Source organism: Falco biarmicus, chromosome 4, assembly GCF_023638135.1.
Source record: "Falco biarmicus isolate bFalBia1 chromosome 4, bFalBia1.pri, whole genome shotgun sequence".
NCBI lineage: Eukaryota > Metazoa > Chordata > Aves > Falconiformes > Falconidae > Falco > Falco biarmicus.
The window spans coordinates 29,020,822-29,044,097 of NC_079291.1; the positions used below are offsets into that span (position 1 = coordinate 29,020,822).

The following is a 23,276-nucleotide window of genomic DNA, read 5'->3' on the forward strand; positions in this document are numbered from 1 at the left end:
CTGTTAAGTTTGTAAATTAAGACATTCAAACATGAAGAAATAGATGAATGGTTTTTTTAAGACTAGAAAGCACCTTATGATTCCCTTCTGTATAGCACAAGACATGATACTTCACCTGACTATTCTCGCATCAATCACATAACATCTGGTTAAGTGACATATTATATTTAGAATGAAATCTGATCTTTGTTTAAAGACTTCAAAAGATGCAACCTATCACCTCCCTTACTTCAGTGAGCAGAAACTTTCCCACTTTATAGCAGTTTGTTTCTATGCATAATTTTTTTTGTTTTATTTCCCAGGCGCTGGCTCTCATTATGCTATTGTCTGCTAAATTAAAGAACCTGGGAGAAACTGGGATCAAGTCATATCTTAACCTTCTCTTGGGTGAGCTTTTTTAATTCCCTCACTGTGGGGCAGATTTCTAGACACCAAATATCTATAATATTTTACTTCTTTCCTAAACCCTTTCCGATTTTTCCACATAAACTTATTTCTTTCCTGTGCATTGGCATTATGACAGCATCTTTAACTACTTATCCATTCATCCCTGCCTTACCAAAGTTTCATTGGACCAACAGCCAGCAGGCTAAGAGTTCTCATCTCATCTCTTTTCCTGATTGCTTTGAACTAATATTTATAGTATAAGGGTTTAAAATTGAATAAAATTTCATACTCTCTTCAGCTTGCTTTCCCCGGTTTCTTCTCAGACCAATGGCCTATTTTACCCCTAGCAGTAATAAGGAAAATAAGAAGTTCTTCATGGTTTAGGATCTTTGCCTGATTTCCATCAATGGATAAAGAGATCTTTTGTGTGAATTTGTTTCAGGCTGGCAAGTTTACTTTTACACTGACACCTATACACCTAGGATTTAAAAGGTTTACACCAGGCAATAAGGAATTCTGCAGAAAGACCATAATCCTCAGATGCAGAACCAGTTACGGTGCAGTTGTATTAATGAGGTGCTCCTGACCTGAGCTAATTAGACATGCTGAGGCAGGGCTGACAAACTTTAACACAGAACCATACACATACAAACATATTGCTTCTGCACATTACAGATCAGGTACAGTAATGCGCTGCGTGGCACAGGCACACCTATACTGCTTCAAACCCATGAGCTCTGCACAGAGACAGCTCTGCTCTTACCAGCTTTCAAAGCCAAATGTTGAACAAAGCTGAAAGTCTATGTGGAGATTACATTCCTATCTGCCAAAAGACAGATGCTTGCCTTATGTTAAATGGCTTGCTCAAGAGGGAAAGACCTTTCTTCCCACTCATGATATATGTTAGCTTTTTCAGAGTCTGTGCTATGTGCTTGGGTCACAGCAGCCTCTTGGCAAATAATGCAGCCAGAATGAGCATCCAACAAGAGAGCTTCAGGGATATATAAGGATTAATTTGTTGCAATTTGCCATTCAAGAAAGTGTTGCGACATTCTTAGCTCTGTGGTAATTCTGTGGCTGCAGTGATGAGCTTGTGTAGGCACAGAGAAACCAACTGCATCCCTGTTGCTAGACTGGAAAATTTGGAAATAAAACCTAATTTCAAGGAAAAGGGTTTAATGATATATGGTCATGTCATACATCTAATGGTCATAAAAAAAAAAAAAAAGAGGAAAAAAAAGGAAAACCAAGGTAGGTTTGTTCAATGTATCTTTAAATTCTTCACTTTCATGTTAGATTTTTTTTTGGTTCAATTTATTCTTTTATGTCACATGTTTGGGACTGCCCTATGTTGTACATTATTATATTCAAGATTTTGTTTGAAAATTCCACACACATAAAAAATAATGAAAAAGATTTAAAATTAACTGTTCATGCTTTACGAACAAAGGGTAGTATGTACATGTACCTTGGTGGCTTAACTTCTCAAATACTAAAGAAATGTTCCTTTTGAGGACTGTATACAAATATGCCCTTAAGGAACTGCTTCCTCTGAGAGCAATGGGACTAAGACTTATTTTTAAAGTTAAACCTGGACAACTGCCTCAAACAAGGATTCTTTTGCGAATGACAGCCTACCATTGAGATGAGTCCAATGACTAGTAACTACTCCTGCATCACCCTGAATTCTGCAAAAATAGCAACTGGGTGTGCAGACCAAAGACACAGAAGTAATCAATTAGAATAAATGAATTTTACAAGCACAGATTTACTGCAGGGGAAGGAAAAAAAAAAAAAAGAAAAAGACAAAGGGATTTCTACTTCCTTCACCCCATCTTTCCATTAGCACCCAACAGTGAAATATGCTCATTTCTATCAGTCAATGCAATCACAGCTGCCTTGCCTGCAGTCCCCCAGGGCAGTCTGCACCATCCTTCACCCCTCAAGGCACTTATAGTTAGAGTCTACAATACTTGCAAATATTTAAGATTACTCTTTTTAATTGTTCCCCCAAATACATTGCTCTTAACCCCCAAAATGGTTCATGCTTGAAATCTGAAGGTTTGGTTGGAAGGATCTACTTTTGATTTCAAATAAATGTACATTCTGGGGTCTTTCAGAATATTCACTGGGTCTATCAAGAAACGGAAACATAACAGATGCCCACCAGCTTACTGGCAAAGAGAAGAGATTCTTTCAAAACAGCATATTCATTTGGAATGAAGAATCTGATTTCAAATCTCCTTCTTTGATGACACCCATATCTTTGGCATTTACATTTCCAATGTTTATACTACTGTTTTAAGAACACTTAAGTAGAATCTTTGTTTCCAAATAAAGTTTCATAACTTGGCAAGCTCATGCTCACTTTATAAATATAAGAACTTTAAATCCCTTTCCATATAAACATATGTAATATTTCCTACCAAAAGTTTGTGACAGCCAAGAAGTAAAATTATTCTCCATCTGTAAATCTGTGCAAAACAGTTCACCCATAATAATGCATCAACTGAAGCATAATTACAAATATGCATGTCCAGTAAAGGTAAATAAATAAATACCCTCTAAGTATGAAATAGTAACTTGCCAGAAAAATTATACAGTATGCTAGAATATCCCATAGGTTCATTGGAATACAGTTGTGGTTAGAAATGACGGGAGACCTTTTCCTCCTAAAACTGTCCATAGTTCTCTGCCAAGCTGGAAATTACCGAAATGTGAGGAAGAGAAAGTCACCCTAAGTTGTCCTCTTCGCTGGTATGCACACAACCAGGCCGGGAGGAGACTGCCAGCAGGAGCCATTTAGTTCTTCCTGCCAGCAAGCATCTGTGGAGATGGTCCAAAGATGCGCAACACTGATGCAGGCACACTGCCTTCTCTGAGACACAGAATGAAAACAGAACGAAAAAAATGAAAACTGAATGAAAAAAAAAAAAGTCTGTTTTCCCAACTAATACCCTCAATACACAGTGCCACGTGAACAGCCCCAGTGGTTGCACAGGAGGTGACTGGAGAAGCAGACACGAGTCATCAAGAATGAGCGTGGTTCTGGTTTAGCCCAGATTACTTAACTTTTTGGATAGGTCAGCAGCAAGAGATTAGCAGCAAGCCTGAGCATGGATTTAAGTGTGAAGAAGTCAGCAGCATACTAAAGTACGCCATGTCCTCACAGCGCTCTAGAGTTTTGCTTGAGCCCGGTTCTGCTGGTTGACCCAAGTTTGAAAACAGATCTGGGTTTTCTTAGAAAGCTTCCAATGGAAATAGTGTGACATGGACTCAAACTGAGGCTAAGAATATTTTAAGGCCATGTAAAGTTAAATCCCAATGATAAGCTTTCAAAGGCATTAGATTCTGATAAACAATTTGGGTAGCTGCAAACTAGGCCTGGCAAGCCTGATGTCTTATATTCCTTGCTCTCAAAGTGGAATATCCAAAGTTTATTTAGATATTTGACTAATCAGCGAGAAAGGGGTGAGCATGTCCTTCTACAGGAAATATTTCATGCTCTCTGGACCCAGAGCTCTGAATCTTTACCTTAAATCAGGAACCTGTGAAAGCACCAGGCACTTAAAAACTCAGGCTGCCTCGAGAGGACTTCGTGTTCTACCTCTTGAATCACACCTCAGTACAAGACCCGGTTTTGCTCAGCCTGAATGCATTCAAGCTCCTAACCCCATTTCTCAGGAGTGTTGACCAAATGTCTTGCTAAAGGTTAAGCTGGGAGGCCCTCTTCTGTTGAAATGAAACATGCATGATTTACTGCACAGAAGAGCACACACAGCAGCACAGCTCTGGGAACTACTGATTAGACAGCTATACAAGCCCTGAATTTTGCCATCAGCTTGTCCCACCATTTCTTTCAGGTTTGGGTGCTGGGGTTTTTTTCCTCCACGACCACCTAAGCAAACCTGGAAGTAGAAGCAGACTGCTGAAAAAACGTCAGCATTACCCAGTGCCACCTCCACCTCCAGCAGCGGTAGGACAGCTAGTTCTAATCCAGTCGACTTTCCTGTCCCCTCTCAGCCATACAGATGGGTTGTTAAAGCACTCCCTGATACTGCAGGTTTGTATGTCCTCCAGTTGGGAAGGGAATCAAAGCTACTTTCCAGTTCAGTCTTCTGGCCACTACATAAAGTAAGGCCTTGTTATCCATGTGCATTTTGGGGGAAAAAAAAAAATAAAAGACTACAAATGTATTGAGGGGAGCCGACAGCTGATACTATGCAGGTGTTTTAAAAGGTATTCTCATCTTACCACACTGCTTAGGGCTCTTAAGACCTGTTCTGCTTAGAGGTTGGCTCCAAGCAATGTTTAGAACGGAGCTGGAGAAGGAGCCTTTTGAAGTGGGACAGGTCAGCCTAGGGCACCACACTGAGCTTCAGACAGCTCAGAACAACTTACACTGAGTTTCGTCCCAGGATTAAAATGGAGTTTCTGAATCAGCACCTGAAATCCTTCTCAGTCATATTTTAGCTGCTTCTGTCTTTCATAGGATCTGATTCTTTTTGTACAAGACAGTTCAGATCTTTGTTTCACCAACACAATGCAGCCTAACAACAGCTCCTGCACTAGTACACCCAGGCATGAATCTGTAGAACATCACTGATCCTTTGCCCTTGCCATAAGAAATCCAGTTTAAAAAAGGGGGGAAACACCCCACATTAGTTGAAATTTCCATTTCAGACTTAATTAGCAAACTGTTTCTTCACTCTCAGAAGTAAAGATTCAAAGCAAAACACTCAGATTTGTTACCTCCTCTTTCTTACCCCGGCTGAAAATCAGTATTACCTCCATTTAAGTCAGTAAGGTTAAAAGCAGACATGGGAGAAGAATCAGTTCTGACTAGCCAACAGTGAGACCCCTTCAAAACCCTCCAAACTTACACTGCATGCAAAAAATTAACTAGTGAGGTACACAACCTGCAACTGGAAAGCATAAAAAACTTAGGCAAGGCAGTGTTTTTGAGGTTGTTCCTTCCTACTATTTCCTAAAACAACCATGTCCAATGTTTTTGTATTCCCTTCTTCATTAGAGTATTGCCCAAAGGACTGCTGATAACCCACCAGAGTGATCAGATCACCTGAAAGGCTCCATTACTCTGCAAACCATCTTCCATCGGAATTACTTTAAAGATGACAAATAGCTGCTTTTTCTATCTGTGATTAAAAAAATAAATTAAAATACTTTACATAAAAAAAATTAAAATCAGGTTTTGATAATTTATTGCAATAAACCTGAGGGAGTTACACTATTACTAACCTGAAGCTTTTGTACAAAGTTGTTTTTCATGCAAAGCAACTCGGAGTTCAAAGACTTCATTTATTACTTTCATTTTATCCTTCCCAGCTGAAAAGGGACCAGACAGACTTTTTTCCCCCCATTGTTGCAGTGGCAAGCTAGTTTTCCCCAAGATTTTTGTCCTACTTTTGCTGTGGCACTATCTGATTCTTTGCATGCTGACAACAGTATGAATACTCATGCTGACTTTAGCCAGCAGTTTTCCAAGTCCCAGGTTCTTCTTATGTACATGTCACTGTGTTCTATGGTGTAGACTACTGGTAAGAAAAGACCTCACTGTGCAGACTTCAAAGCAATACAACTCCTGTGAAATAGCGAAGTCTGACTGTTTTGATTACTCATACGGTCTTTTCATAGTGAGATAAAATACCTTTCCTTAATAATAACAATGCAGCTGTAGTTCTGTCTCTCTTACTGATGAGTAGGTATGTAATCACTTGCAAATGCTTCAAAGGGAGCCTTGACTACACAATATCATTGCTTTTGTATGAGGAATGATGAAACATGGGGTTCAAATTCTATTTAAAGAATCAAATATATGTGCCATGTTACTAGCTCAGTGGTTGATATAACATCATGTAAAAATAGTACATTGTAATAAGTAAAAAAGCATATTTCATCTAGCAATGTCAAAGCACTTAATAAGCACGAATTAAGGCTTACAACATCTGTGTGAGGTTGATACTATCACACCAAACTGATATGTAATTTGACGTCAAGATAAATGCAGTCAAGCTGATGGGCCCAGAGTCTCAAACTCAGTCACTGTCAGGACCCTGAGCACATTCCTCTCCCCTGGGAGTTTGACTGCTTGGGCAAAGACCTAACCTCGACAAGCAGCTGTCAGGCCTTGAAATGGTTATGAAGAAAGAGTTCTCTGAGAAAAAGCTGGAGAAGCCTCAGCAAAAGCTCTCCCCTTTTCTTGGGAGATGCATTTAAGTGGAGGTTCAGCCTGGGTCCCTGTTGCAGGTCTTGTGTTGTGCTTGTCTCGAATCTCTCTGATTCTGAACCTGAACCTGACTCAGAAACTTGACTTTCAGGCTTGACCTCAGACTTGCATCCTCTCTACAGACCTGTTGGCTCATAGCGGACCCCAGCTGACCCTGGTTACCAACAAGGATATGGTCTACTCTTCTAGCTCAGGTGCTATGGGATGTTGCCCTTGCTGCACCCTGGCAGTCGCTAGCAGGGTCAGCTGAATGAACCAAACACCTAATTTTAACTAGTAGGCAACATGCCTTACAGACACAGGTACACGCATTTCAACATAAACACAGGTAGGCTTACAAAAATGGTATAGGAAAACACAAATTACACAATCATAATTTTAAAAGACAATTTTTTTGTATTTCCACAGTGTTAGGTGTCCCAGAAGCTCTTTCATGGCAACAGCAGAAAGATGTGCCTCAACAGCAGTAATATATGGCTTCTTATCCCTACCAGTAAGAACTTCCAGCATGCTTTGCCCCACCAGTTCAACAGGGTTATTATATCCTTTAGCTACTTATTAACCTGACCAATAGCAACACACACACACATAAAAAAGAAATCACACATCATGAGCCTCCTACTAATCTCAAATAATGCCATAATAATAATAATAGTAAGCAGCCACAAGAGGAACGCTTTTTAGTTGATTTTGCATATAGAATACTCAAACAGCTAAGCTGCATGTTTAACTGATGTATTTCAGGAAATCAGATCTTTTTTTTTTCCAGCATATTTGAGTTTGTTTATTGATGGGAGCACTCACAAGTATCACAAATAGCTGGAGATATTTACAAGAAATTAATTTAAAGAAAACAAAAGCAAATATTTTTAAAGCCATGCAAAACATGCTACTATAGATGTTTACAAAGTATAAATCATGGATAATGTCTATGTGGTAAGTGCAAATTATTCTAATTGCACAATTCAGTCAAGATGTCTGTAGATTCAAATTCCTCCTTAAAACATATGTGTTCTTTAAATTCTTTCACAATTAGCACATTAAGTTCCAAATAAAAACTTATATAAATAAATATACTTAGCATTTCAGCTTCCCACTCATGTCTCTCATCTTTCACATATCTAACATCGTCCTTGCCAAAATGCATGCAATGAAGAAATAACCTGTGTAAAGTTACACTGATGTCAAGAAAAGTTCTCATTTATGCATCTTACAAGATTTACAAGAATATATAAGGGGGACACAGAACCTGTATATAGACTATATGCAAGATCAGCATTAAGCACAAGTAGCTAAAATGACTGCTCTGTGCCCTGATGTCCTGGTCTAGACTCCTCTCCGCTCCACACTATCCACAGTTAACTGCTGTGGGGAGACTGCAGAGTGTTGGATGAGCTCAGGAGACTGGTTCACTGGTGAGAGAATCATTTAAACTCCTAATGCAAAATCTTGCTGGATTACCCTCTTTGCCAAAGGCCAGACTAGCCTGGGCAGCTACACTGCCTGAGGAAATACTCAAGGCTCCAGCCCTTGCCAGCCCTTTCACATGTGCTCATCTGTTAGCATGAGCAGTTTCATTGAAGTCCATTCAGAGCAAAGCGATCTGTATGCCCAAGTGTCAACAAGCTGAGATTTAAAATGCTGGGCAACTGGAGGCTGGCAATGGGACATTTCTGAATTTCCTTCAGCACCTGATTATTAGCAAATATCAGCAAAGTCACATTACTGAGCAGTACTGAGAGTTGCAATTGGAGGGTGACATTATTTTTGGAGCACAGAGTGCTTTGAAAAAGCCTGTTTCAATTTGCAAAGTACACTGACGCAATATACTGCTGTTGTGCTGAGTGAACATGTTAGTTATGCTTTGCATCATCCACCATATCCTACGCAATCTGATATACCTGCTGAGCAGCAGTAAAACAAATATCATTAATTAAATGTCAATGAACCAACAGTAAGCACACAGCGGCACCTAGGACATTTATTTCCTGATGCAAGTTGAGATGAATACTGCAGAACTCAGCAACCGCAGTGCCATAATTTTTGGTGAAAGGTGTTTGCTAGTTTATGGATAACAACCACAGTGGCCTTACTGTTTAACATCTGTTTAACTGAACAGTGGCATCCTGTTTAACATCTTCATTAGTGGTTTAGGTGATGGGGCACAGTGTAACCTCAACAAGCTGGCAGGTAACACGAGAGGAGCAGGAGTAGCTGATCTGCCAGAGGGTTGTGCTTCCATCCAGAAGGACCTCGACAGTCTGGAGAAAGGGGCTGACAGGAACCTCATGAAGTTCCACATGGATATAAGTGCCAAGTTCTGCATCTGTGGAGGAACAATCCCATGCACCAGTACACGCTGCGGGCCACCCAAATGCAAAGTAGCTTGGTAGAAAATGACCTGGTGATCCTGGTGGACACCAAGTTCAACATGAGCCAGCAATGTGTCCTTGCTGCAGAGAAGGCAAATAGTGTCCTCGGCTACATTAGACAACGTACTGCAAGCAGGTTGAGGGAGGTGATCCTTCCGTTCTACTCACACTGATGAGGCTGCACCTGGACTACAGCTAACAGCCACCAGGGTCTCTGAAGAAGTCTCTGTCCATGAGAAATTGACACAACAGAGACATGACCTCTGTCCCTGGAGCAGGAGTATAGTGATGTGTAGCCTATATTATCACATCTTGTAACTAGAGAGTACTTTCTAAGCACTCCCTGAGGCATCTAGAATGCTTCTGCTGTCTTCCATGTAGATGTATAAATAACGAGTTTTTCAGACCACAGGACAGACAGGGCTGCTGCAGAACACAGTCGTATCTGTTCTGCTTTCCTCAACTTTTACTAGTGTTAGCTCTGATTTAAAAGACTGCCCTGGCCCTGTTTGTGTCACTGAAAAATATTTATTGTTCTGTAATGAATCTGTCATTTAATCTAGAATCATAGAATATTTTAAGTCAGACGGGACCTTAGGATGCCATCTGGTCCAAAACATTGTTTTAGTATTTCAAATAATATGGATGCCACAGCTTCTCCAGGCAACCTGTTCCAGCATTTGATCACCCTAACTGTAAAGAATCCTTTCCTTGTATCTAGCAAGATTTTCCCCAGCTACAGCTTGAACCTGTCACCTCTCATTCTTTCACTGTGCACTGCCAGGAAGACTATGGGTCCATCTTCTCCATAGCTAATCACGAGGTTGTTGAAGACAGCCAGTTAATTCCCCTGTTGGCCTTTTCTTCTCCAGATCAAACAAGACTTCTCTCAGTGTCTCCATTAAACAGTCATTATGCTATTGTTTCCCAGTGACAAATCTGGCACAGCAGTGTATGTCCTTGATTCACTGAAGACATTAGTAATATCACATAAACCATATTTATTGATGATACCAACTGAAGTGTATTGAGGGTGAAGAGTGAGTGAAGGGTATGTAAGGGTATTGAAGTGGGACTCAACTGTCTGTGTCTTTACTAGCCAGAGCGCTCAAGGTTTTCTACCATGTTAATCTTGTGTAGTAGAGGCAGAAACAATTTCTAAAGGCTCAATCCAGAATCAAAGTAAAAACTCAGTCTTGGCTTTAACGCAGTCCAGTGTTCAGACCCTTTACATCTCTTTTCACGATGAAGCAGAAAAAGAGGAGTTCTCCCCAATCACAGTCAACTTGGTATTTTAGTTCCACTGCATTAAGCACAATAAAGAATTAGAGAGTAGGTTATTCCTCATATACAGAACAGATGTACTTTCATAATGTATTCTTAAGAGCTCAGATGCCTCTGCAGTTTTCTAAGGTCCAAACAGAAGCAGATCCACTGCATCATAATATATTACTCTGCATGATGCTAACAACTACAGCCATTTTCCCAGTTGCCATTGTTTCATAAAGATGCCACTCATATTTCCTGGCTTTTGTCCATTTTAAAATGACAGCAATAATTTCTGACTATGTGCATTGATATAAGTCAACTCCAGGGGTCCACCTCTAGAGCAAACAGGAGCATGGCAGACATCAAACCCTCCGTCCATCACACACAAGGGACTTCCTCACCAGCTACTTGGTGAATAACTTGCCTATCCTATGTGCAAGCCAGTACTGGCAGAGCTGGCAGGATACTATCTGCTGGACTGGAGTGGAAATGCACAGCACTGCATTTTCCAGATGGCAACTAAGGGTTACACTTCTATCAAACAGACACCTTTGCCTTGGAGAATGGGTGTGATGTTGAAGGCCACACTGGGGTACCTCTCTGATGGAGCAAGCATGCTGTGATGGTCTTTACTTAGACAAATTCCTTTGGCTTCAGTTGAAATTGCTTGAGCGAAGACTAACAAATATCTTGGGGTTCAACCACTGCATCTCATTTCCTTCCAGGAAAATGGTGATGATAAAAATAACAAGGAGAACCTTGTGACTAATGTCACATTTAAATTTGCATAAAGGACAATTCTGCACTTCAGAAATTTCTCATGCTCTTAAGGGACTTGGGTAAGTGAAAAGAGAATCTGAAACGAGAGCAGGCTTTTAGCCACACTGCATTAATATTTTTACTACTTTCACCAGTCTAGAGAACATTAAAATTGTACCTTTGTCACGGCTCTCACAGAAGAGTCCCTCATTCTCATGTTTTGTTGTGCTTTGGTTGTTGTATGATTGGTTGGGTTTGGGTTTTTTTGTTTTGTTGGTTTTTCTGGTTTGTTTTTTGGTGGTGTTTTTTTGGGTTTGGGGTTTTTTTTGGTCTTTTTTTTTTTTTACGATAAACATGACTTCTGTTATCCTGGGATTTTTGCATGTGGGTGGATGGATGTGATGGTAAGCAGTTGAACCGGTTTAACGAGAACCCTGTGAGCTGCCAAACTAAACCATGATCTCAGCAGGAAGTTACACGAGAACAGAGAAGTTTCTCTGTAAACTAGGACAACCTGGCAATTGCCTAAACATTACGCTACATCTGTTCTTAAGCCCTATCATTCAGAAATGTCATTCAAGCGTCAAGTAATACCTAGCACTGAATCACTCAGAGGTGAGTGACACTCAAATAGTTTTCAAGATAAGAACTACTACAGGTACAGTACATTGGAGATCACCTGAACTACTGCAGGTGCATTTGCTTCGGCACCTAAAGCTGCTGTACTCAAATTCAAATGGTGACATCGAGCTCTTCAGTGTCCACTCAGAATAATAACTGCTACTCTTTATTTGCCTGAAGGTAGATAATGCTGCTATTGATAGTCAAAAGCTCAGCTTTTCTAAGAAAATCAATGACATTCAAGGTTTTCTGAAGAAGGATACACTGCCTGAGAAGGGCAGCAGAAAAATAATAAATGTGGAATTGTTTTACACTGTTGTCATTACTTTTATGCTCATCTTCAAGCAGAGATTCAGGAAGAATTTATTCATATTTTTAGGCAGATTTTTATATAACATATACTGATTAAAAAGTTTATCTTTGATTTAACAAAGGATATTCCTGGAAACGGAATCCCAGTATTTCTGGAGAATAACATAATAAACAGCCAAATGTTACGATGCTTACTCAGCCTCTTTGGTTTACAATACAAGAACAGAATTCCCATCAGATTTGAGGTATTTTTTCATTCTTTTAGACAGGAAACACAAGAACAACTTTTTCAATGACATCCAAACAAGTCCGTATTTAATCCACAACAAAACCACACAATCACAAGACAAAAACAATCACATTCTTGAACACCAAAAAGGAATTGTCTCTCATTTCCATTACATTTGGGTTAAAGGCTTCAGTTTTCCATTCTGTCAATAGAAAAGCATATATCTTTAACTGCAGAAGAAAATACAGACAAAACAGAATGATTTGTCACCATAAATATATGCGATAATCTACCTGTTAAAGTCTGTAGATGAACAGAAAAAAAAAAAATCCACATAACTGAATTCCTCATCATTGTTTTTAATACTTCTTAGGTATCAACTGTCCTGAAACTCACTTGCAAAAATGAGATTGCAGGACTGGGGCTTTAGTTTGAAAGCAGCCCAGTAGATATAATCCAGTATATTTCATTCAAATAGGTGATTACTTTGGATCTCTCTTAAATGGCAAACTCAGATTAGGGACCTGGTCTCCAGGCCAGAAGGATTAACAGTTTTCCATTATGAAAAAAAAAAAAAAAAAAAAAAAAAAAAAAAAAGTGGTAAGAGATGCAAAATTGGGAATACCACTGTAAATTAAGTGTTTCTGTGCCTCATCAAATATATATATATATATTCTAGAGTTTTGTCTGAGCAATGATTTGGGTCTAAATGTCTGAACATTCTTCATTTCATTAGAAATGTCTTCACAGTCCTTTACACAATTTAACAGGGCATGAACACTAAAAAGACAGAGAACTAGTAGAACCAGAAGATTTTGTCTTCTGTAGTATCTTGAAGAAGTACAGGAGTCATAAAGCAGGATGGCAAAAAGACATTTTCTACTCTTAAAATTAATAGCAGCTAGCTTTTCTGGAAGCAATCTCCTGTGGATCCTTAATTCCCATCTTTCCTGACAATTTCAAAAAAGCTGGAGTAAAGGGTTACTTGAAGTTTTTCAGAGTATGAACTGCAATATAACACAGTCAGATAATGTTAAAAGACACATTTACCCCATTTACAAACTGGGCATCCATCTCATTTGTTAGCACAATTTGTCGCAAGCATTTAAAATGCTGCAGAAAAGCCTCACTGTTCTTCACATTGGCATAGACTGCTTCCCTCCCTTGTTTCTGTGGCAACATCACCTCTTGCATACATGGGAAAAGTCATGTTCTCACCTATTTGCTGTACTTTCAGCCAGTATATGAACACACTTCACTCACTGGCTGAAAACACGGAGGAGAGACTCAGCATCAGACCAACAGCCAGATCTCCACAGGCCATGATGTCTCCACCATTGAAACTGTGCCTTCAAACACCAGCAAAACTGGAGTGGGGCACCTCAGCCAGCACCGGTCATCCTAAGGCAAGTTCTCTCATTCCCACAGATGTGAGGCCAGGGAGCTACTTGAATACAGTTCTTTCAGCAATATAGTTACAGACAAGATGTTTTCTCTCCAGAAGAGTGATTCACTGTGTAGGCAATACTGATTGCCAGCCATATCAGCCATTTCCTGGCAGGCAGCAACTTACTTAGAGAATCAAGGGCCAAAGGCAAATCCAGCCAGTCCCCAACTGTTAGGAGATGTCCACCCCAGACATCATAAATGCCACTACAAATCAAGACATATTATTAGCTGAAAAAAATTAACATAATTGCTGTCTTACCTGCTTCTTTCCCTTAATGTTTCTCTAAGTAATTTCCTAGCTATTAAAGTGACCTAGCAATCGCTGACAAAACAAAGCACAGTCTGCATATTGTAACACAGATTAAATGTTCAGCCTGACATGCAGTTACTATCATTCTCTTGGATGACGGCACTTTTCAGTATGGCTTTCGTGTGCCATCTGGTGGACTTTCAGCATTTGGTACATTTTGTTTATGTACAAATCCAGTGACACAGAGATGCTCGATATACTGAAGTATCTACCTCCTTTAGCGAATGATAGTATTCATCTTATCATCCTGCGTTCGCTCAGATTATTTTTTGCCTGAGAGTAATAACTTAATTTCTCTCACATTTCCAGTCAAATGAGTTTTTACTACTGTAACTATTGTAACTTTAGCTAATCCCTTACACTGATCAATTTTATATGTAATTGAATGGTGGCGCTCTCAAAAAAACTTCTGCAAAACTAGCCTAACAGCAGACCCTCTATGACATTTAGTTGCCTAATTCTCACTGACCAAACATGCTAGCATTAGTCTCTACTTGGGATGAGGGTCAAAGATATTGAAGTAAATCTGTTACCACACAACTTCAAACAAAACTGAGAGTTGCAGTACTGACTCTTCATTCCAAGTACCACAGCAACAACTGTCATTAAAAATACTGTAGGGTTTTATGATACCACATGACAAATGTGAAGCCAAATAAATATTTGGAAAAAAAAATTCAAACATATTTTCTATTGTATCCACCCTTTCTTTGTAACTGTGAGACATTTCTGCATTTCTCTTTTTCATAGAGCGTGAGTTGTGTGATGAAGAACCTGGGATGGATTCAATTTCAAAATGCAGCGAGGCCATTGAGCACACAGCCCAAAGAGGCAGCATACCTGCCACTCCAGCACAGTGGCACAGGCACTCTTCCACTCGGCACGAGATGCAGTATATTCCGTGGCAGCTGGGACTTCCAGAATTTTAATCCTGGATGGAGGCTGCCCTCTGAATGAATGAGCTGCAGGTGCCACAGAAGAGCATGAATGGGCAGTTGGATGAGGCTTCTACGCAACACACGATGTCAATTCAGAAACCTGGACAGAAGATTGCAATGACTGTATGGGGAAAAAAAAAAAGAAAAGACCAGCTGAGAGGTGCTGGATATGTGGCTATTAATGAATCTCCTTACTGGAGTCTGGCCTTCTTTCCATAAAGACAAAACAAGACAAACACATATAAAACAGAAAGGAAAAGAACAGCACTGATTGAAAATGCAGCTTTTGTTTTTGGGGACAGACGTACACAGATTGTTGCAGGAGCAGAGACAAGGAGCCCTTCTGGCACCATTTTGTCCAACCTGCCTACAGGGTGAAAGACAAAAGTCTACATTCCTGTTCATGTTGCCTTTCCATCTTACTCTGAGTTTTTATTTAAGAATCACAGTTAGGATTTTATTATCCTGGATAAAGATGAGTGTAGCCGTTAGTGTATTATATGTTCTCACTGCAAACTAAATCCACTCATAAATAGGAGTTATAAAACATCTATTTCATTTAGAAATACAAGTGCCCGTAGTTGTTGTAGAAGGTCTTTAACTGAGATTGAAAGTACATTGCAAGGTTTAAGTATGACCTAAATAGATGAAATAAAAAAATGCAGGTATTTCTTCCAGTGAGCATATAACATACAATTAATTTCAACAGATATTAAATACCTTGGAGGATTACAGCTACAAGACAATACAGATTACAGTTAAAGACATTTTCCATTTCAATTTTGCAAGTTCAGGGTGACATCTGAAAGCCATTTTTCTGCCAGTTTTTTCATACTAATCCAATTTCACTCACAGTAATGTATGGAATATTATACCATTTGTTTTACCCATGAAAACTAACAATGTTCTGTTTTCACAGTATACCCAGTCAAAGAAAACCTTGTGGTGATGTAGTATCTGAGTAGTTGCAAAGGCTTTTGCATCACTTAACATTTCACAGGGAGTTCAAGGATTTCTGGTATCTGATGTGAGGCCTGTTTTTAGGCAACAACAGTGCTTCTGAGGCCTCCACAGCACAAAAAGAATTTTGATACCTTTCATGAAATCGATACATGAAAAATTTATTTTTGTAACTCTCCTTGTGGATTCATTCAGTTTGAAAGCATCCATTTACTAAAACAAGGTAAGCTGATGTAAATCAGACTTCCATCAATGAGAATGCTTTTTCAAGGTTTTGCACCGTTCAGTTACATCAGTTTAAAATAAAATCTGAAGGTAATACTGTGCAACTGTGGGCCCACACAAAGTCTGACTGGCTTGTTTGGTCAAAGTCTTCACAAACCAGCCATGAGTTCCACTGGTTACAGCAGGAAAAGGGTGGGGTTTTTTGCTGTTGCTGCACCTCACTTTGTAGGTTGTTCAGCGTACAGTGCACCCACAGCCCTTTTTGTGACTTCTATTAAGTTTTATCTGTTTTCTCCTTCTATCTTCTAACACATGGTTAACAAGTGTCACAAAAGTTCTCGCTACTTTTGCGTACAAAAATTAGATGCAGGCCCTAGCAACAGAAAACAAATTGTGTGTGTTTATAATTGCCATGTGTGAAGAACACTATTTAAGACAACTTGACATTTTTTCTTTAGTTGAAATTACCAAATGCTCACTTTAAATTTACTATAGCATCCTAACACCATGTCTTTTGTCTAATGACCAAACGCTTGATTTAGGTTTATGGGTAGAATGGATGCGTGAGGGGGGTCATTACCCGGAGGAACGATCTGAAAAGGCGCGAAATAGCGAGCCCGAGCACAGGCGTATGGCTTTTGGGAGCAAACCCGCTTCTGAGGGCTACCACAGGGGGCTACCACAGGGGGCTACCACAGGGGGCTACCACAGGGGGCTACCACAGGCCGCCACCACCCCCCCGCCCAGGGCCGCGGCAGAGGCAAAGGAAGGGCCCAGCTGGGCGGCAGGGGCCGAGGGCCCGCCAGCCCCGCCGGGCTTCCCCTCACACCCGGGCCCGCCGCCGGCGCTCGGAAACGCGTCACTCCCCGCGCCGCGCCCCCGCCCCACCGGGCGGTGCGTGACGCCATCACGGCGCGCTGCGGCGTGTGCAGTTGCCGCTGTCGCCCGCGCGGCCCCGCCGGTGCCCGCCCGCAGCATGGCCGCGGCAGGGGAGCCTGCGCCGTCCGCCCCGCCGCTGCCCGCCGCCGCGGTGCCCTCCTTCGCCGTGGCCCGCGGCCTGGTGGGGCGCCGCTACTCCTGCCTGGTGGTGGCGCCGCACCGCCGGCACGTCGCCCTGGCGCCGCGCTACCTGGGCCGCAAGCGCAGCGGCATCCGCGCCCAGCTCGACGCCGAGCTCCTGCGCTACTCGGAGAGGTGCGGCCGGCGGGCGGCTCGGGGCGGGCCTCGGGCCTCAGCCCGCCGGGGCCCCGCGCCGCCGCCTGGGCCCGCCGCGGCCGGGGGAGCGCTCGCCGCCCCGCCGGGTCTGCCTCCGGCCTAACCGTTAACGGTGCCCCCTTCTCCTTCCAGCCTTCAGGGCGTGCCGCTGGCGTACGACAACATCAAGGTGGTGGGCGAGCTGGGGGACATTAACGACGAAAAGGGGTTCATCCACCTGAACGTCGAGGCGGATTTCGTCATCTTCAGCCCCAAGAAGGGGAAAAAGCTGGTGGTGCGTAAACGCGCTGACGTCTCACGGGGCATTTCTTTTTATAAAGTAATCGAAGCTTGGCTTATCTCCGTCATCAACAGAGGTCTGGGACATGGGGTGGAGTTATGTTTTACTTTGTAACACTGGCTTATGCGTGTACGAGTAGTTCACGGTAGTTTGTTAGCAGTGCGTGGTAGTAGATCTTACTTTCGTCTATCTGTACTGGCCCTGTATTTATCAAACTTCTACATAATATGTATTGTTAACATATTGTGTTACGTATTATTAAATACTTCAGAATTTTGAATATCATATCCATGCTTCTTTCTGAAGAGCTGATAATTCTCAAACAGGTATGCATGTTCTTATTTAATAGTAACAGGAGTATTTAGGATGCTCATATGAGTTTAGTTCCTTCAAGTACAAGAGCAGTACATCACGTTGAAGGCTACCTTTCAGTAAAAAGAGATGTATGGCTCACAGAACAGCTTTAAGCTTGTCAAGACCCTTGCATCAGTATTTGTGGGGAAAAATAGGTTGAGAGTTGGCTTACATTCATTTGTGTGCTGTACCTTTTGCAGCATAGCTTATGTCTTAAGAAATTAATGTGTCTTCTTGCTAGGAAGAGAATGGAAAAACCCTCAGCCTCTCAGTCACCCTTGGGGAGAACAAAGGTGAATAGCATTTGATGTACAAGCGTGTCAGAAACCCACTGAATGGAGTACTTGAAAGCCTTTTAGGTGTCATCTGTATCTTTAGCTGCTAAGTAGTGCTGTGCCACTGTGAATGCTGTTTTAGGCAAGTAAATCAAACTTTAAATGGCTTTAAAACGAAGTTGATGGCTGTAGTGTGGGGAAAGAGTTACCAGTTTTATTCAGATACTCACTGTGGCTACGTTTTGGTGTCATGGCTTGTATCCAGAACTGTGTGGCCAGCAGGACAAGTGATTGTCCCCCTATACTCAGACAGTGGTGAGGCTGCACCTTGAATACTGTGTTCAGTTTTGGGGCTGTCACTTCAAGAGGAATGTAAAGGTGCTGGAGCATGTCCAGAGAAGGGCAACAAGGCTGGTAAAGGGTGTAAAGAATATCTTAGAACAAGCAGCTGAGAGAACTGGGGCTGTTTAATCTGGAGGAGTCTCAGGGGGGATCTTACTGCTGCCTACAACTACCTGAAAGGAGTGGGCAGGTGGGGGTGGGTCTCTTCTCCCAGGTAATTAGTGACAGGACAAGAGGAAACAGATTCAAGTTGTGCCAGTGGAGGTTTAGATTGATAATTAGGAAAAAATTCTTCACGGAAAGGGTTGTCAAGCATTGGAACAGGCTGCCCAGGGAGGTGATAGAATCACCATCCCTGGAAGTATTTAAAAAACATGTAGATGCAGTGCTTAGCGACATGGTTTAGTGATGGACTTGGCAGTCCTGGCTTAACGGTTGAACCTGATGATCTCAGAGGTCTTTTGCAACCTAAATGATTCTATTATTATGCAGATACAGGTTGAGTTCTATTTTTGGAGGAGTTGTATGAAGAGTTTACAGGAATAGTGTTGATTTTAGTGAAGAAGAGTTAGCTTATTTGCTGGATAAATTGACTTCATAAATTGCGCATAAACTCTTGTTGAAAAGTGCCCATATATGAAATTAAATTTATATCATAGGCATTTAAAGGAATGATCTTTCTATAACTTCATATGACTTTTTTTTTGTTTGTCTTTTTAGGGTGTAATTAATAAAGTGGCCCCTAGTCATATTGGCTGCCTGATACATGGATGCTTCAACGCTTCTATCCCTAAACCTGAACAAATGTCAGCTGCACAATGGCAAGAGCTGGGGTTAAAAACAGGGGATGAACTGAAGTTTCAAGTATTGCACTTGGATTCTGATGCAGCTGGGGTGTTTTTCATTCGAGGAGGACTTACTAAAAGCAGGTATTGTGACCTACTAGAGAATATTTTCAACTGTTTGCATTGGTTTGTTACAAGCTAAATGATTTGAATTAACATCTTAATCTTCAAGCTTTCTTATTTTTACGCAAACCCATGACTATATATACCCTGTTTTAGTTATCCTAAACTAAACTTCCTAGTGTTAGTTCTCATATGAAAATTTTCTCTGGAAAAATAAAAATAGATCTTTGTTTTTTCTTAGATTTAAAAATCTTGGTGTGCTGACCTGTGAACTGTTGATTGTGTATGTAATACGTGCTCAAAATAGCACCCCCAGATGTATAGAGTAGCTGTGTTAGTGAATGTGCACAGGCTTTTCAAGTGAAAACTGTCCAGTTCCTGAAAACGGTGTTTATGTTGGTGTTTGCCTACACAGGTGCGCACATTCCATAATCACAAATCATTACATGTGGATGGTTTAAATGCTTGCTAAAATGTAGGAATATAAAAGATGATACAAGAAAATGCATCACCTTCCTCCTTTTGCTTATGCCTCCTTTTAGAGCAGCTTCCTAAAAATCTTATTAGTGATTAAAAGTTTGTTCAGATTGATTTTTAGATGGTCATTTGCTGAGCAGTGTTTTTTTCTGCCAATGTGCTTATGTTTTTAATTAAATGTACAATGTGACTACTACTGGAAAAATCATAATATTTTTTGTTTGATTTTTCTTTTTTAATCTGGAAGGATGCTCTAAATTGTTTCAGTGAACTTACAATGAAAGTTAACAATGTTGTCCTCAGTGCCTCTGGGGACATCTCCATGCCTTTTAGCTGCATGCTTTCCATATTTGTCTTTCTAGACATTTTCTCCAGTGCTCTCAGTTGCAAGGTACCTGCTGGAGTTTTTTATTTTGTTTGGGTGGGTTTTTTTCTTTTTTTGCCTTTTCTGGCATCACCTTTGTTTTAGCTGTGTAGACTTTAGCAAGGTAGTTGCTTGGTAAAACCAGCAGTGTGTCTCATGTATGACTGAATAGGCTGTTGACTGTGCATGTTTGTGAAAAACGTAAAAATAAAAATTACTACACAATGTGTAAGTAGGAATTAGTGTATGAAGGCGTACAAGGAAAGAGGGAATATCAAAGTGGTCTGTACAGCATTTTAGAGAAAAAAATTAGCCTTGGATTTGAAAGAGAATATTGATTCTGCAGTAAGAAGGAAGCTCATCGGGTAACAGAAATTACCCTAAAATACCCTGAAATTATTAAACCGGCTTTATGATTTTCTGTAGCTACAGTATCATGTTCTCCAGCTGGTTTTTTGCAAATGCTTATCTTTTATCTACTTGATGTAAATAAATACTGTGTGAGGGACAGTTAGATATCTCCACTTCAGCTTATTTTGTGTATTTCTTTACAGCATGAAGCCCAAACAATCTGAGACTATCACTGGCAGTGCAAATGGAGATGAATTTCAAAATCTTGACTACCAGGAGAATGGCTTCAATGACTCTGGGGGAGGTAACATCACAGAGGAGCCTCTAGGTGAGACAGATAACACTGGGAGAGAGAACACAGAAGAGCAAAGTGTTGGTGCTGTGAATGGATTATGTGATGATAAAAAGAAGAAGAAGAAAAAGAAAAAGTGTAAGCAAGAAGAACAGGGACTTGTATTGCCTACTAGTGACTCCAGTGGTTACCAAAGTGACCATAAACAGTCAAAGAAAAAGAAAAGAAAGCATTGTAATGATGTTGAAGAAAGTAAATTATCTCAGCTGTCAAAAGAACCCAAAGCTAAAAAGAAAAGGGACTGAAGTCTGAAGTGCTTTTCCTGAATAAGATTTCCGATGTTTTTGATAAGGTTCCAATAAAAGCCTGTTTTCAAAATGTATGTGTATATTGCTTTACTGCTGCTCTGCCAGGTGGGATGATGTTTGTGTGTATATGCACACCAACAGCTTTAAAGGCAGGAGCTTTTAAAGAAGTGATAGGAAGAATGTGATAGAAGCAATATCTATCTTTTATTTATGGGAAAATAAGACGCCAGAAGAACAGTGGAATGCAATTACAGGAACACGTGCATCACCTCTGTGTCTGCTTCTTGGTTCCACGCATTTACTACTGGTTACCATGTAGCCATGGTAAAACCCAATGATCTTTGCTATTCTTTATTCCATCTTTTGCTTCTCAGTGCCTTAATTTTATTAGACTAGATTAGGCTTACCTTTGAGGTTCTGGAACATACACCTGAATTTTCAGGGGCTGAGAAGAGATACTATTTTTTAAATTTTATTTTATTGTAGTAAGGAACTGTGAATGCCTGTGAATGAAACTACAGCCTGATTTAAAGGTTAAGCAAACTCGAGCATCTTGGATCTTTCAGAACACCTTCCGCAGTACTCTAGGGTATGATCAGTTGATTCAGAGCAAGCAGGGAAGATGGGAGAAGATTAATTAATCTAGTGTAATGAAGTACCACTTACAGGTTACAATACTACTAAGATACAGGCTGATAAAGCAGTTGGTAATGGGACGTACTGTAGTAACTTTCATTTTTTCACATCAAGTTCACTGACTTCACAGTTTTCTTTTAAAAACAAAAAAAAAACAACAAACAAAACCCCTGAAGTGCAACTCCCAACTTTTTGTGCTAGTTGTAACTTTCAAGTACTGCTCTCTAGCGTAGCGGGTACCTACCGTCAGTATTTTCTAAAATGTTGGAATTGGTGTTAGTGGAAAGTTCCGACAATGGGAAAATGACAAGCATTAACAAATGTGGCTTTACTATGAACTAATTTTCCTGGTGTACATGTATGATAATTTTTTTGAATATTGGTACTTTTGGTTGCAGCTCTTTTCTGTTGTGAGGAATTCTGGGGAGAAATGTAGTGTGACACATTCTAGGCTGTCTTTAACTGAGATACAAGGCCATGATTACTTTGGTGTTGACTAACCTATTAGAAGAAGACATAACCAGCTCTGTGGAAGCCTTTTAACTAAACAGCTTGTATATGGAAACTTGCTGTTCATCTGTCCTTAGGTGACAAAACATTTTGCTCTAGTGATCATCACTGGTCCGTTAGCTCATTTCGCTAAGGTTTAAATACAGTGCCTACTAACATAGCCATTCACATTGAACATGTATTGAATTTCAAGTGTAACAGTACTTGTTTTAGGGCTCACTTTGTGCTATATTGATGTCTTTTATGTATCTTCAAAGCTCCAAATTTACAAAGGCAACTCTTAAGTTTCTTCCAGACTTGATGGCATGGCAGTACATCATAGATATTTTAAAGTTATAGAACCAAGTTAAGAGTTTTCAAAGACCTGTAAGATGAGCTTAAATAGCTGTTTAAGGGCAGCAGAAATTTCAGTATATCCTGTTTTGCTTGCTCTTCAGTGTCCTTGATCTTGAAAGCAGTTTCTAAACAGTCCTGAGATGAACATGAACTGTCCCTGTTGTGTTTCTACATGTGGCAATGCTGACACTTGAATTGCATGCAATTTCATGGACAGTGGTCTGTCCATTCTTCCTGTACTGTGACAAAGCCTGAGAAGTCAGGTAACGTTTGTTACACCTTTCTTACACGTTTGTTACAGATTGCTATGAGGCCAACGGAGGGCAGTATTCTGGTGTGCTAGGTGTTACAGAGAGTAGCACAGAAAGTCCCACCCTAATGTGCTTCACATTTAAACATGCAGGGCTGGCTGAGGGTTGGGACATAATTTACAGTTAGAAATTATCTACTGTCTCCTCTTCTTGTGTGTGTGTGTTTGTTTATATTTTGTTTTTTAATGGATTGATGTAGAGGGAAGAAATTGCCTGGATAGGTATGGAGGCCATACCAG

The 23,276-nt window shown here is 40.6% G+C and overlaps 1 protein-coding gene across 1 annotated transcript; it reads left to right on the forward strand.

The window, feature by feature from the left end:
• The first annotated feature begins 16,980 nt into the window (after positions 1-16,980).
• On the forward strand, positions 16,981-21,314 carry POLR1F (RNA polymerase I subunit F). Its single transcript, XM_056338184.1, has 4 exons — positions 16,981-17,272; positions 17,426-17,567; positions 19,265-19,473; positions 20,848-21,314. The coding sequence occupies exons 1-4, from the start codon at positions 17,055-17,057 to the stop codon at positions 21,239-21,241; spliced, it is 963 nt and encodes a 320-aa protein (XP_056194159.1). The 5' UTR covers positions 16,981-17,054; the 3' UTR covers positions 21,242-21,314.
• The last annotated feature ends 1,962 nt before the right edge of the window (positions 21,315-23,276 follow it).

Coding starts and splice junctions, on each gene's coding strand:
- POLR1F (XM_056338184.1), top strand. CDS start 17,055: ATGGCCGCGGCAGGGGAGCCTGCGCCGTCCGCCCCGCCGCTGCCCGCC. Junction 17,568..19,264: donor AGAAGGGGAAAAAGCTGGTG/GTGCGTAAACGC, acceptor TTGTCTTTTTAG/GGTGTAATTAATAAAGTGGC. Junction 19,474..20,847: donor GGAGGACTTACTAAAAGCAG/GTATTGTGACCT, acceptor ATTTCTTTACAG/CATGAAGCCCAAACAATCTG.